The following is a 14,427-nucleotide window of genomic DNA, read 5'->3' as shown; positions in this document are numbered from 1 at the left end:
ATGCCCGATTAATGTTTTTCTTGATTCTCCGAACATTTGGCACTTACTAGCCTGATTTCTTATTATACTGACCTAGAACATCTTTGTTACAAAGAATGTAATGCTGTTCTTTACTAGGTCATGGGTGCTTATTTCTGAAATGAAACCAGTTTTTGTAACACGTTAGCCTCTATTAGAATCCTTGAGAACGCTGCACGCAGCTTACTAGCCGACAAACACGACATAGCCCCGGTATCCATTTTGCCATTTTTCTATTAGAAACGAAAACAAAAACTGAACTGCGTTTGAATATAGTTTAATATCGAAAAAAATTCATTTCCACGTCTTCGTGAAAATACCTCTGAACTTATGAAACAGTCGTACCAAGAAATAGGCGTAATGTGCAGTATCCAAATTAAGAAACACAGCATGCAAAATACAAATTCTCTGTAATGATTATTTCTGTATGCAGGGCGTAGCTGCTTCACGTGTCTACAACACGATTTTGCAAGCATCTCTGTAGCGACTGTAGGAGTGTCTTAGTAGTAAAGAATAAATGTATTAAAACTTCATGCACGATGAGGAATTTTTTCACGCGCCTCACTGTTTATGACGTCATATCTTTTGAAATGAATGTCGTACAATGATATAAGCATATTCAGATGCATGAAAATCTGTCACATCATGCATAGCATTTATATTTATTACTTGTTTGCTACTAACTCTATTCGCAACATATTTTGAAGACGGTAATAAATTCAAACGCCATACATGATGTGACAGATTTACATGCATCTCAGTATTTATGACGTCATATTCCGATATATGTCATAAAATGGTATAAATTCGTAGATACATTCAGCGGCGTATGTGGATACTGGGTGCAAAATATGTTGCGAACGGAATTAGTAACAAAGAAGTAATAAATTTAAACGTCATGCACAAGGCGAAAGTTTTTCACGGATGTCAGTGTTTATGGCGTCATATCTCCTGAATTATATGTGATGTTGTTGTTGTGGTCTTCGTGTTTGCATTTAGCGGAATATATGGATATTGTCTGAGAAATTTATTTCAAATAGAGTTAGTAGCAGGAAAGTAATAAATTTTGATGCCATCCATAATGCCCTAGTTCTTCACGCATCTCGTTGGTTTTGACCCCATATCTTCTGAACTATGATAGACAGATGGTTCTTACCCCTCAGCGATTGTTGTCTGAGAGTGAGATGTGTGCTGCGCTTGGTAGAAATCTTTCCAGTGATTTAGCAGGACTGACTCTGAGTACTACGGGACTTAACTACTGTGGTCATCAGTCCCCTAGAACTTAGAACTACTTAAACCTAACTAACCTAAGGACATCACACACATCCATGCCCGAGGCAGGATTCGAACCTGCGACCGTAGCAGTCGCGCGGTTCCGGACTGCGCGCCTAGAACCGCTAGACCACCGCGGCCGGCCCGATTTAGCAGGAGATGTGGAACATACACACCTACATAAATCCATTTTCACTATTTGTATGGATTCTCATGTGGTTTAACTTAAATATTCTGCAAATTTAATTGTTGAAAATAATCGAATCGTGTGCAGTTTAGAAACCTACCTCGAGGAAATGAAGGTTGTTTGACTGCTCTACCTCGTCTCATTGTTTGAATGCGTAGAATAATGTTGTGGTTGTATCACTTGCATATCAGCGTTAAAAAAAGAAAAAATAGTTGTAAAGAAGCTCTACGGACTGTTTTGGATGTAAGTTGGCGAACAGGAGAAGAATTATCTCCCAAGAGATGTTGTAAGTCCCGTGCTACACTCCTAAAAGGACCGGTTAAAAGGATCAAGTCTCATGACCTTCCCCGTTCCCGTGATCCCGGACCAGTCAATAGACAGTTATTTTCGTCTGAGAAACATAACTGAAATCACGTCGAAAACGAGTAAACCTTACCATCTCCTATAAGCCCTGCGTGTCACAGTGAAGAATTACGCATGGCAGTGCCTCTTGAGATTGTGACAATGTGTGAAAACGAATGGAGTGACGAACACAGAAAAGCAAGTGAAGCAGGTACTCATGCCGTCCTAACATTTCGTTGACATTCTGAATCAAATGAGCCATACTTTTGGTCTTTAGTGGATCTCAACCAACTCGGTTCGTGATTCGAATTTCTCGAAACAACAGCCTGAACTTAAGCCTTCGCAGTTAAATGAATGAAACAGTTCTTCTAAGAGACACGAAAGTGACCGTTCATCGTGACCACCATGGTATTTTTTTCTGAATATTTCTCCAACGCGGGCGACATGTATTTTTGTCCTGAAATCGAGTCTATTATGTAGACTCTTGACCTTTATTTCAGTATTCACAGGTTCGAGCAAAAGTAGTCTGAGGGCAGTACTTCTCTGCAATTGGAAGAAATTTCCTTCTGTTCTGTTTGATAACGTAGTTAATCTGAAGGAAGCCAACAAGAATTTCAAATTGCTATTTACACTTACACAATACGAAAAATACAAATGGCGTAGATGTTGAAATCTCAGAGTACTTGCAGCTTTTCTGGTACGCAGCTCGGGTACACGAAACACTCCTACTTTCTGTGAGAGTAAAACAGTGGGGACGGAAGAAAACGCCACAGCCTGGACAGAATATTGTGGGGAACGCCACGTCTACTGAGCACACAAATGTGTATCGATCTCCGCTGCACATCAAACTGGGTTCTCGTCAAAAACTTTGTGAAAGTCATAATTCATGCACTTGCGACAGAAATTTCCAACGATCAGTGAACTAAAACCGAGGGGTAGTTTTAGCTCCGCAAATTACGGAATTAATGTGTGATGGAAATGATTTGCTGAGCGACGTCGCAAGAACTGTATGACTAACTTTCATTACTGTCTTCAAGAGCATTTTAAGCAACTATCACGCTATAGGACAAGAATTACTGACGTCATACCGCCTTACGCGAGACAAAATATCACTTAAACTACATTTCTTGAACGATCACTTCGACTTGTTCCATCATAACCCTGGCACCGTTAGTGACGAACAAAGACAATCACTCCCTCTGGTTATTTGTGAAATTGAGGAGAGTTATGAAACGAAAAGGCGTACCGCAGTCTTGTCCGACTGTAGTTGGTCCTCACAAAGTGACATTCCTGAATCAAAATATCGCAGGAAATCGCAAAGGAAATGTTTATTTACTCTTATGTTACTCACTTCTTTGATTCTTGCACACCCTGATAGCTTTTTTTTTTTTTTTTTTTTTTTTTTTTTTTTTTTTTTTTTTTGCCGGCTGTTTCAAGAGCATGTCATTTTGCCAGATACATGTAATTCGTAGGCTGGCGTAAGCATTTACGAAAATCGTCATTCAATGAAACCTACGTCAGGTACAGAAATTCTGAAATTATACCTTTATTCGAGAGGGAATTATCTTCCAGAAACAGTTTAAATTCTTCTCGTAACGTAAAAAAAGTTTTGTTGAACAAAATTCGCAGAGTTAAGGTACCAGTCGCGTTCCTGCATACTAGGGCAATTTGCATTTACGTGTCTGTACATCTGCTAACTGTCAAGTGTTGTATTCTCGAAAACGAATCTCATAAACAACTAACCTAAGCAGTCCTGTGCATGTTAGAAGTACGTTTTCTGTAATGCTTGTTCATGGCTTCATATTTTTCTTCAGTTTGCTGCCAGATGTTAGAACCATGTGGACATAATTCATTGCTAGCCTTTAGAATTGCAGAACCATAAAAACTGCATGAAGTAAGCGTCATATTCGTATGAAGCGTACTACCTGTTTGGATATGCAAATCATTAGCAGTTCGACGGAACAGCACAAAATATGAGGGGCAGCCAAATGAAAGCTGAACACCCGCCACAACGGGACCATGGAACGGTTCTAATAAAAGTAATCACCGCGCTCATTACGGTATTTATCCCACTAGGAGACGAGACAATCAGTTCCTTGTTTCGTAGAACGCTATCGGTTGCTGAGATTCACAACCGCATCCGTGCTTGCACTTCCTAGTCCGATTGAAAAGGTCACCAAAAATGTGAAAATCACACAGAGGAGGACCCGGGCTGTACGGAGGGTGTTGCAATATTTCCCAGCCAAATCGCTGAAGCGTACCGTTCATCCAGTTGGCCGTGTGCAGGTGGGTATTATCGTGTAAGAGGATGATTCTGTCGGACGGCATTCCTGGGTGTTTTAACTTTTGGTGTGTCACAGCTCACTTATTCCATTGTCCCGTTGAAGCGGGTTTTCGGTTTTCATTTGGCCATCCGTTACCTTTAGGACTTGGAGGAACTCCATCTACATTGTTTTTTGTGGAGATCACAATACGCTGAGAGTAAGAAGGAGAAACGCCTACCCCCATGTGTCTGAATTCGACATCGTCGGGTGTAGAGACTGTGATTTATCGTTGCTCGCGTTGGTTGGGTTGCCATGCAAATATGGAATCGGCAAGTTCAGGTCGGCCACACTGAACTGAAGGCAGGATTCCAGCGGCCGCACACGGCTAATGCGTCTGGATTACTACGAGCTTTAGGATCGGCGATTACTGGTGTGGATTCCAGTACCGTGGCAGCAAAGAGATACGTCGTTACAATGGAGAGCCCAAACAACAACACTGGATACAAGAGTGGCAATACGTCGTTTTTTGAGACGAGTCGATCATCGCAGTGCGCGGAGGCTTCGAAGAGAACGAACGCTGCCAGACTACAGTCTTCATCGTCACAATGGGCATAGCATCTGGTGTAATAATAAGGAGTGGTATCGGACACACAACACAATCATCAACGATTCGTACACCCGTCATTTATGATGGATTAAGGCCGGTGGTTGCACGCTACCTTCAAGGTCCCCTCAATGTTATGTTTCAACTAACAATAAGTAATGGAAGGACACGTGTTGCCCTTGTTGCCCTTATGAACCTCGATACTGAGAGTGTTCGACTGCCGAGAGCATTCTCTAGATGTTTCACGTTTTGAAAACATCTGGTCATGGCTTTCCGAGACTTTAGCTGCCACCATTCGCCAGCCACCAGAATTAATTAACTCTGGCATAGAAGTGAAGTGTCGGGTGGTTATAATGAAAATGCAGTTACTCATAGAGGTCCAGTGTGGGCTGTAATTATCTTATGACAGCGAAACTTGGTACATATTGTAATGCGTTAACGTTGAACTGATTTACACTGAAACAAGAATTAGTACCAATTATGGCCACCAGGTCCAAATCTGGCGCTGAGCACCCTTTGTATGACGGTGTGACATCCACGGTGTCATCTGGCAAACCGTAGCGTGAGTGAACACTATGGCTATCCAGAAGACAGACCGTGTGCTTACAGTGAAACTGTTTTATGCGAACAGCAGCAATTACAGCTCTGCATTGAGAGAGTATTGCTAACTGGAAAGTCTGTGGCGAGACCTGATATCATTAAATGGCTTAAAGAAGATGGTTATGAAATTGGAAAACACAGGTAAGCGTGTTGTGGCACCAGGAAGAGGAAGGCGTCCTGTCCCAATGAAAGTTATTGACGAGGTTGCTGTTGTTGTAAGTGACCACACAGCATGTACCCCGGGGAGTGCTAGTGCTCATCCAGTGTCAACACGAAGGGAAGTTTTGCGGACTATTTTACACTGGTACCTCTATAAGATCCAAAGCTGCAGCAACTGAAACCTCATAATCTGCAACAACGTTCTATATTTGGTCTTTGGTGTCTGCGGTGGATCGATCTTGACGACATGTGTCTGGTCAATATTCTATAGAGTGATGAGACACATTTTACGCTACAGGGTTCACTGAATACACAGAACTGCCGAATTTGGGGTTGTGCTGAATCGCGTGCTGTGCACGAAGAGCCAATGCACTCGCTGTATGTGAGTGTGTGGCGTGGATTCACAAGCACCTTTATTCTCTGTTCGTTCGTCTTTGAAGAGAATACACCGAGAGGGCCTGACAGGTGACCCATGACGTCTGCACGTTATCGAGACCTCGCTGTACAGCATGGGATTCCTGCTATTAGAACGTAACTGTGTGGAAACCACTGTTTTCATAAAAAATGGGGAAATACCTGACGTCTCTCGCCCAATGATAGATCTGCTCAATGCAACCTTCCACTGACGCATTACCTCCAGAGGTTTTCTAGATGCATGGCTTGTGCGAGAGTTGCCCCGAAAGCAATTTTTTCTTTAACAATTGTTTACTTAACATAATGATAATTACACACACGAAAGAATGGTATTTTATCTACACCCTCTATTTTGCCACTTAATCGGGCCGGCCGCGGTGGTCTGGCGGTTCTAGGCGCGCAGTCCGGAACCGCGCGACTGCTACGGTCGCAGGTTCGAATCCTGCCTCGGGCATGGATGTGTGTGATGTCCTAAGGTTAGTTAGGTTTAAGTAGTTCTAAGTTCTAGGGGACTGATGACCACTGTAGTTCAGTCCCATAGTGCTCAGAGCCATTTGAACCATTTTTTTCCACTTAATCTCCATCCCGTTCTTTGGCCTTCCTGCAGAGTGAAGCCAGGCTGTGTACACTCTGTCTGTACCAACCCTTTCCTGGTGGCCAGTGATTCACTGTGTGAATTTTTTTTTGCTGATTGATAGCTGCAGCACCCATTGCCAAGTCGTAATGCGTCTGTCCTCAGTTCGCTGCAACATGTAAAGTGTGACAGCCGTGGATAGTCTCCCTGGCCGCTGCAAACCGTGGAGCTCCTCCGTAGACTTTACATAAGCGATTGTGAATACTCTCCACAGTTTCTTTCTCTGCAGTGAGAAATTCAATGACGGCACGTTGCTTGTAACGTACATCACCTACAGACGCCATTTTGAAACTGTCCTGCAGCTGCGCTATCTGTCGAAAGTGGCGGAAATTTGGCACGTTCGCTCAGGAGACTTCAAATCACACATACGCAACGTTTCGCATTCGTAGCATTGTTTTCGACGGAAAAAAATGCGGTGCATTAACTTCTGGGCAACCCTCGTCGGATCAATTTATTTGAATCCGTTAGTTTTGGTTCTGGGGATATCTAGAAGAACGCGTTTACCAAGAACACAGTCTGTCTCTCTCTACCAGATCTGAAGGCCACTACACAGGAGTATGTCGCTCAGACTCCACCAGAGCTGCTGCGAGCAACTGTTGATCACGTCTTTTCACGGATGCAGCATCTAGTCGAGGCCTCCGGTGTTCATAGTAAGCGGCGGTTTATAATAAAATCAACAATATGCCTTTCGCACTTGTTTGAGCTTTTCTGCTCACGTCCTGTTCCTCTTCCATTACATATGGAAATATTTCTATACGTCTTTCTTGCATTCACAGCGCCAGATTTGTTCGTGGTGACCAAAATTGGAACTAATTATTTTCAAAAGTAGGCAACGGCCTTGCCCCAGTGGCTACACCGGTTCCCGTGAGACCACCGAAGTTAAGCGCTGTCGGGCGTGGTCGGCACTTGGATGGGTGACCATCCAGGCCGCCATGAGCTGTTGCCATTTTTCGGGGTGCACTCAGTCTCGTGATGCCAATCGAGGAGCTACTCGACCGAATAGTAGCGGCTTGGGTCCAGAATACCATCTTAACGACCGGGAGAGCGGTGTGCTGACCCCATACCCCTCCTATCCGCATCTTCCTCGGAGGATGACACGGCGGTCGGATGGTCCCGATGGGCCACTTGTGGCCTGTAAACGTAGTTGTGGTTTTTCCAGAGGAAATCGGTTCCGCATTAACGCATTAGAGTAACTACCTGTTTTTGACGCCATATAACTACGAGGGCAGTTCAATAAGTAATGCAAGACATTTTTTTTCTCGGCCAATTTTGGTTGAAAAAACCGGAAATTTCTTGTGGAATATTTTTAAACATTCCCGCTTCGTCTCGTATAGTTTCATTGACTTCCGACAGGTGGCAGCGCTGTACGGAGCTGTTAAAATGGCGTCTGTAACGGATGTGCGTTGCAAACAACGGGCAGTGATCGAGTTTCTTTTGGCGGAAAACCAGGGCATCTCAGATATTCATAGGCGCTTGCAGAATGTCTACGGTGATCTGGCAGTGGACAAAAGCACGGTGAGTCGTTGGGCAAAGCGTGTGTCATCATCGCCGCAAGGTCAAGCAAGACTGTCTGATCTCCCGCGTGCGGGCCGGCCGTGCACAGCTGTGACTCCTGCAATGGCGGAGCGCGCGAACACACTCGTTCGAGATGCTCGACGGATCACCATCAAACAACTCAGTGATCAACTTGACATCTCTGTTGGTAGTGCTGTCACAATTGTTCACCAGTTGGGATATTCAAAGGTTTGTTCCCGCTGGGTCCCTCGTTGTCTAACCGAACACCATAAAGAGCAAAGGAGAACCATCTGTGCGGAATTGCTTGCTCGTCATGTGGCTGAGGCTGACAATTTCTTGTCAAAGATTGTTACAGGCGATGAAACATGGGTTCATCACTTCGAACCTGAAACAAAACGGCAATCAATGGAGTGGCGCCACACCCACTCCCCTACCAAGAAAAAGTTTAAAGCCATACCCTCAGCCGATAAAGTCATGGTTACAGTCTTCTGGGACTCTGAAGGGGTTATTCTGTTCGATTTCCTTCCCCATGGTCAAACGATCAACTCTGAAGTGTATTATGCTACTCTTCAGAAATTGAAGAAACGACTTCAGCGGGTTTGTAGGCACAAAAATCTGAACGAACTTCTCCTTCTTCATGACAACGCAAGACCTCACACAAGTCTTCGCACCCGAGAGGAGCTCACAAAACTTCAGTGGACTATTCTTCCTCATGCACCCTACAGCCCCGATCTCGCACCGTCGGATTTGCATATGTTTGGCCCAATGAAGGACGCAATCCGTGGGAGGCACTAGGCGGATGATGAAGAAGTTATTGATGCAGTACGACGTTGGCTCCGACATCGACCAGTGGAATGATACCGTGCAGGCATACAGGCCCTCATTTCATCAAGGTGGCGTAAGGCCGTAGCATTGAATGGAGATTACGTTGAAAAATAGTGTTGTGTAGCTAAAAGAATGGGGGAATAACCTGGTGTATTTCAATGCTGAATAAAACAACCCCTGTTTCAGAAAAAAAATGTGTTGCATTACTTATTGAACTGCCCTCGTACATCCCGCATTGGACATCTGCGAGTATCTGCACTTTAATTATAACCACCCAGTAGCATGGAATCGCTTAGCGGTGTCTATCATCCAAGCTCAGTTCGACTCTGCCCTTATATATCTCCAGATAACTTACAAATTTAACTGAGTGTTTCCCACTGTAACGTATCCGCACAATAAATAAAATTTCTCTGCCACCCTTGCTTGCTGGTGCTGCTAGCTGTGCAGGTGAGCTGACCTGCCTGTCGGAGAGGCTGAGCTGCGCCGCGAGCACCCGCCGCTCCTCGGGGCTGAGGTACTTGTGTCCGCAGAACCTGCGCTCCAGCGCCGCCGTCTGCTCCGTGGTGAAGCGCACCTGGCCGCCCTTGCGCTTGGCATGCACGTGCTGGTGGTGGTGGTGGTGGTGGTGCCTGGACAGCAGCCCGCCCAGGTGGCAGCTGGCACCCACTGGGCTCCAGAAGCGGCCGCCGGCGTCTGCAACAGGCGTCCACACTCAGGCACTACACTGCATCACTACGTCTACAGTTACGAAGGTGGTTTGGTAAGTCTGATAATTTCCACCAAAGAGTGCAAAATTTTTGTTCCACCTTCATGGCTGGTAGCCTTGTTCCTATAAAGAATTTCAACAATGTACTGCGTGCAGTTCGTTGTTGACAGCCGTCTGAATTTGTGTGTCAACTGCGACTGCAAATTAAGAAAACAGAGCTTCCTACTGTTGTGAAACATTTTTATTTGTAGAGGTGGCCTGCCACCCAAATCCAAACACAACTGTATGAAGTTCACACGGACTCTGCACTATCACTGAAGACCATTTACTTCCGGATTAATAAATTTTCTTTACAGAAGCTCGAAATTTAGCGCGGAGTTCAATGCGAGACGTCTATAACAGTTTCCACAACGAAACTTTGTCTCGAAACCTGGCAGAAAATCCAAAGAGATTCTAGTCGAATGTGAAGTATGTTACCGGCAAGAAACAATCAATGCCTTCTCTGCGCAATAACAATGGAGATACTATCGAAGACTGTGATGCCAAGGCAGATTTACTAAACACAGCCTTCCGAAATGCCTTCACAGAAGAAGACGAAATAAATATTCCAGAATTCGAATCGAGAACAGCTGCCAACATGAGTAACGTAGAAGTAAATATCCTCGGAGTAGTGAAGCAACTTAAATTACTTAATAAAAGTAACTCTTCTGCTCCAGACTGTATACCAATTAGGTTCCTTTCCGAGTATGCTGATGCATTAGCTCCATACTTAACAATCATATAAAACCGTTCGCTCGACGAAAGACCCGTACCCAAACACTGGAAAGTTGGACAGGTCTCACCAATATTCAAGAAAGGTAGTAGGAGTAATCCACTAAATTACAGGCCCATATCGTTAACGTCGACAAGCAGCAGGATTTTAGAACATATATTGTTTTCGAACATTATGAATTACCTCGAAGGAAACGGTCTATTGACACACAGTCAACATGGGTTTAGAAAACATCGTTCCTGTAAAACACAACTAGCTCTTTATTCACATGAACTGCTGAGTGCTACTGACAAGGGATTTCAGATCGACTCCGTATTCCTGGATTTCCGGAAGGCATTTGACAGTGTACCTCACAAGCAGCTTGTATTGAAATAGCGTGCTTATGGAATATCGTCTCAGAAATGTTACTGGATTTGCGACTTCCTGTCAGAGAGGTCACAGTTCGTAGTAATTGACGGAAAGTCATCGAGTAAAACAGAAGTGATTTCAGGCGTTTCCCGAGGTAGTGTTATAGGGCCTTTGCCGTTCCTTATCTAAATAAACGATTTGGGAGACAATCTAAGCAGCCGTCTTCGGTTGTTTGCAGATGACGCTGTAGTTTATCGACTAATAAAGTCATCAGAGGATCAAAACAAACTGCTAAATGATTTAGAAAAAACTATATGAATGGTGCGAAAAGTGGCAGTTCACCCTATATAACAAAAAGTGTGAGGTCATCCAAATGAGTGCGAAAAGGAACTCGTTAAACTTCGGTTACACGATAAATCAGTCTAATCTAAAATCCGTAAATTCAACTAAATACTTAGGTATTACAGTTACGAACAACTTAAATTGGAAAGAACACACAGAAAATGTTGTGGGGAAGGCTAACGAAAGGCTGCGTTTTATTGCCAGGGCACTTAGAAAATGTAACAGACCTACAAAGGAGACTGCCTACACTACGCTTGTCCGTCCTCTTTTAGAATACTGCTGCGTGGTGTGCGATCCTTACCAGATGGGAATGATGGAGTACATCGAGAAAGTTCAAAGAAAGGCAGCACGTTTTGTATTATCGCAAAGTATGGGAGAGAGTGTCACAGAAATGATACAGGATTTGGGCTGGAAATCATTAAAAGAAAGGCGTTTTTCGTTGCGGCAGCATGTTCTCACGAAATTCCAATCACCAACTTTCTCCTCCGAATGCGAAAATATTTTGTTGACACCGACCTACGTAGGGCGGAACGATCACCACGATAAAATAAGGGAAATCAGAGCTCGTACAGAAAGATATATAAGTGTTCATTCTTTCCGCGTGCTATACGAGATTGGAATAATAGATAATTGTGAAGGTGGTGCGATGAACCCTCTGCCAGGCTCTTAAATGTGATTTACAGATTATCCATGTAGATGTAGATTTAGATGGTCGGGCAAGTACCGATGACGAAGCGCGCTCCGCCTGTGCCAGTGGTCACCACAAAGAAAACTACTGACTATATCCATGATACGGTAATGCAAGATCGACGAATAAAAATTCGTGAAGTGATGAGACTGTAGGCATCTCAGCTGAATGAGTGCATAACATCCTGCATGCAGAGTAGCCTATGAATAAGCTGTGTGCCGAGACTGCTTACAGTCGATCAAAAGCACACTCAGCACAACATTTCAATACAATGTCTGCCGTGTTTAATCGCAGCCCATGACTTTCTGCGGCGATTTGTGACTGTTGATGAAAACTGTATCCATCATTACACGTCAGAGTCCAAAGAGCACTCAGAACTATGGGTAAAGGCTGGTGAGATACACCGAGAAGGCAACGATCATTTTGTCAGCTAATAAGGTGGTGGCCACTGTTTCTTCGGATTGCCCCAGAAATTTCTCATAGATTATCTGGAAAAACGCGGAACCATAACTAGACCCTACTATGCTTCATTGTTGGATCATTTGAAACTTGCGATGGCTGAAAAAACGCCAAAGTTGGCATGAAAAAAAGTGCTCTTCCTCCAGGATAATGCACCATGCCGCACATCAGCGACAACAATGGCGGAACTGCATGAATTAAGCTTTGAATTGGTTCCTGGTTCACCCTACTCACCAAGTGACTTCTTACTGTTCCCTAGTTTTAAACTTTGGCCTGCTCGGAAGAAATTTACATCAAATTAGAAAGTGATAGTTGCCAATAACCTTCGGAAAAGAAAAGCAGGATAACAGTTCATCGTAAACAGGAAAATAGTCACACACAAAAACACCACACTCAAATTCCCACTGAAGCAATTCTAGTCCGTCACTAAGTTCACTTGGTTGCTTGAACCTATCTCCAGCTAGCTGTTGGATGCATGACCTGATAAAAGGCCTCTATCTGCCTAAGGCCGTCGTGCACACTCACTAAAGCGCCCCACTCGCCCAGAAAATCGGAACAGCCTCGATCAGAATTCCGATTTGGTTGATCAATAACTATGACTGAATACCGACTTCTAAAGCACACTTGGAGACACTGTCTCCACCCGAGATGCAAGAAGACCAGCTTCCTACAACTGACGAGGGCTGTTAACCAACTCATTGCCTCGTGAGTTTCTATTAGCAGCAAGGAAACAAATCCTCACTGCCTAGCAACAATGTGTAATTAGTTATCACTACCCGGAGATGCAAGTGGTGCACAGTACTGGGGCACTGGTTACCGGAGGTGCAGGTTGGGGGCAATGCTGAGTAGACGACCTATCATTAAGCTAATGATATCGGCAACTACGGTAATAAGTGAAGATTTTACAAAATGATTTTTTTTTTTTTGCAAACCATGAAAAAATGAACATCCCAATGATGTTTTGAAGAGTAGGACTGGTTTGGCTAGTCACCTTAACTTCAACATCAACTGGGGGCAAAAATGTATCGCTCCCACCCAGAGGATGGATAGATGTATATCATATTCTATGTTAACAAATTTCTTAGAGAAATTGTGATTTTCTGCTCTTCACTCTTGTAATAGTTTTAGAAGGGAAGATGACGCAGTGTTTCAGCCACTGGACATGCAATTGGAGGGAGCAGATCTCAAGACCCCGTTGCGCCATCCAGATTTAGGTGAAGTCATCCACATGTTGCCTGCGGATCTTGTTGCGATGAAGAACACCTCCACAGATCACTGTAACTGCTCGCTGACTGACACACACTGTCTTTTTTCCGTTCCTTCAACCGCATCGAGTCGTGTTGCCAGTCCCATTTGTCACTAGTCACGCTGATGTCACTCGGCGTGACGTCCAACTCTCTATGCGGGACTGGGAGACCTCTGGCAACGTGCTCCGGCACTTTCATTATTTCCACTAAGTAGTTAACGTGTTATGTTATTTTATCTGGCCCGTCCTCTAAGTTTTGCAGAGCAGTGTATATATATAGAAGATGGGGCGGTGGGTGCCCAGTAGTAAGAGGATTTGATGTCTTTCGAGATACTCCCTCCTGGGCAACATCGGTGGGGGCCTGAAACCGTTCCCACAGTGCGCGCAGAATGCCGTGGCTGCTGGGTGCGCAGTCGGTTGAGGAAGTGTGGGCAGAGCGGCAGTGGTTGGGGGATCGCTCAGAGCGCTGTAGGGGAAACGTCGGGCGCTGAAGTGGAAAGTGCCGTTCTAAATTGAAGCCTACGCTCATATTTTTTGTAAAGATTAAATGGGACCCCTCCACGCCCATACTTGCATGATGACCATTCAAAAAGACCTACTGTCACATCTACTTTCGTTAGTATCCAAAAAAGAATTCGAACAAGAAATGCAGTTTTTTATTTTCGCCTGCTCTGTTAACCATTTGTAACTGTCAGAGAAGCATCATGAGTGGCGAATTTTGAGTAAAACCTACTCATTTCTCTGTTTACCTTGTCAAAATTTGCTTCTTTTGTCAAAATACAGCGGAGTTTACACTGTTGCACTTCACTAATTGTTGTGCAGACACAGCTGCGGGAGAATTCTGAAACAGTGGTTTATTAAGTTTATTAAGTGAGAAACCGAGGAAATATGAAGTCAGTAGCTTATGAAACAGCACATACTTGGTGCCAAAAAACTTGTTTGTTGTTCCAAAACCCATAGCATTTCTCCTTTCCCCAGCTATTGATGGTCCTTAAAAACTACATTCTTTCGCCGAAAAAGTTTGTAGTTATT

At 44.2% G+C, this 14,427-nt stretch overlaps 1 protein-coding gene and 1 pseudogene across 1 annotated transcript in view; one reads left to right on the top strand and one right to left on the bottom strand.

Moving 5' to 3' along the window:
- LOC124795729 (hematopoietically-expressed homeobox protein hhex) overlaps positions 1–14,427 on the bottom strand; it is a 174,438-nt gene that overhangs the window by 43,018 nt on the left and 116,993 nt on the right. Inside the window, exon 2 of the mRNA XM_047259812.1 lies at positions 9,292–9,527. Coding sequence (XP_047115768.1) covers positions 9,292–9,527 — 236 coding nt within the window. The remainder of the gene's footprint in view (positions 1–9,291; positions 9,528–14,427) is intronic.
- On the top strand, positions 7,323–7,440 carry LOC124797028 (annotated as a pseudogene).

Source organism: Schistocerca piceifrons, chromosome 4 (assembly GCF_021461385.2).
Source record: "Schistocerca piceifrons isolate TAMUIC-IGC-003096 chromosome 4, iqSchPice1.1, whole genome shotgun sequence".
Classification (NCBI taxonomy): domain Eukaryota; kingdom Metazoa; phylum Arthropoda; class Insecta; order Orthoptera; family Acrididae; genus Schistocerca; species Schistocerca piceifrons.
This window is presented reverse-complemented; position numbering and strand designations above follow the sequence as displayed.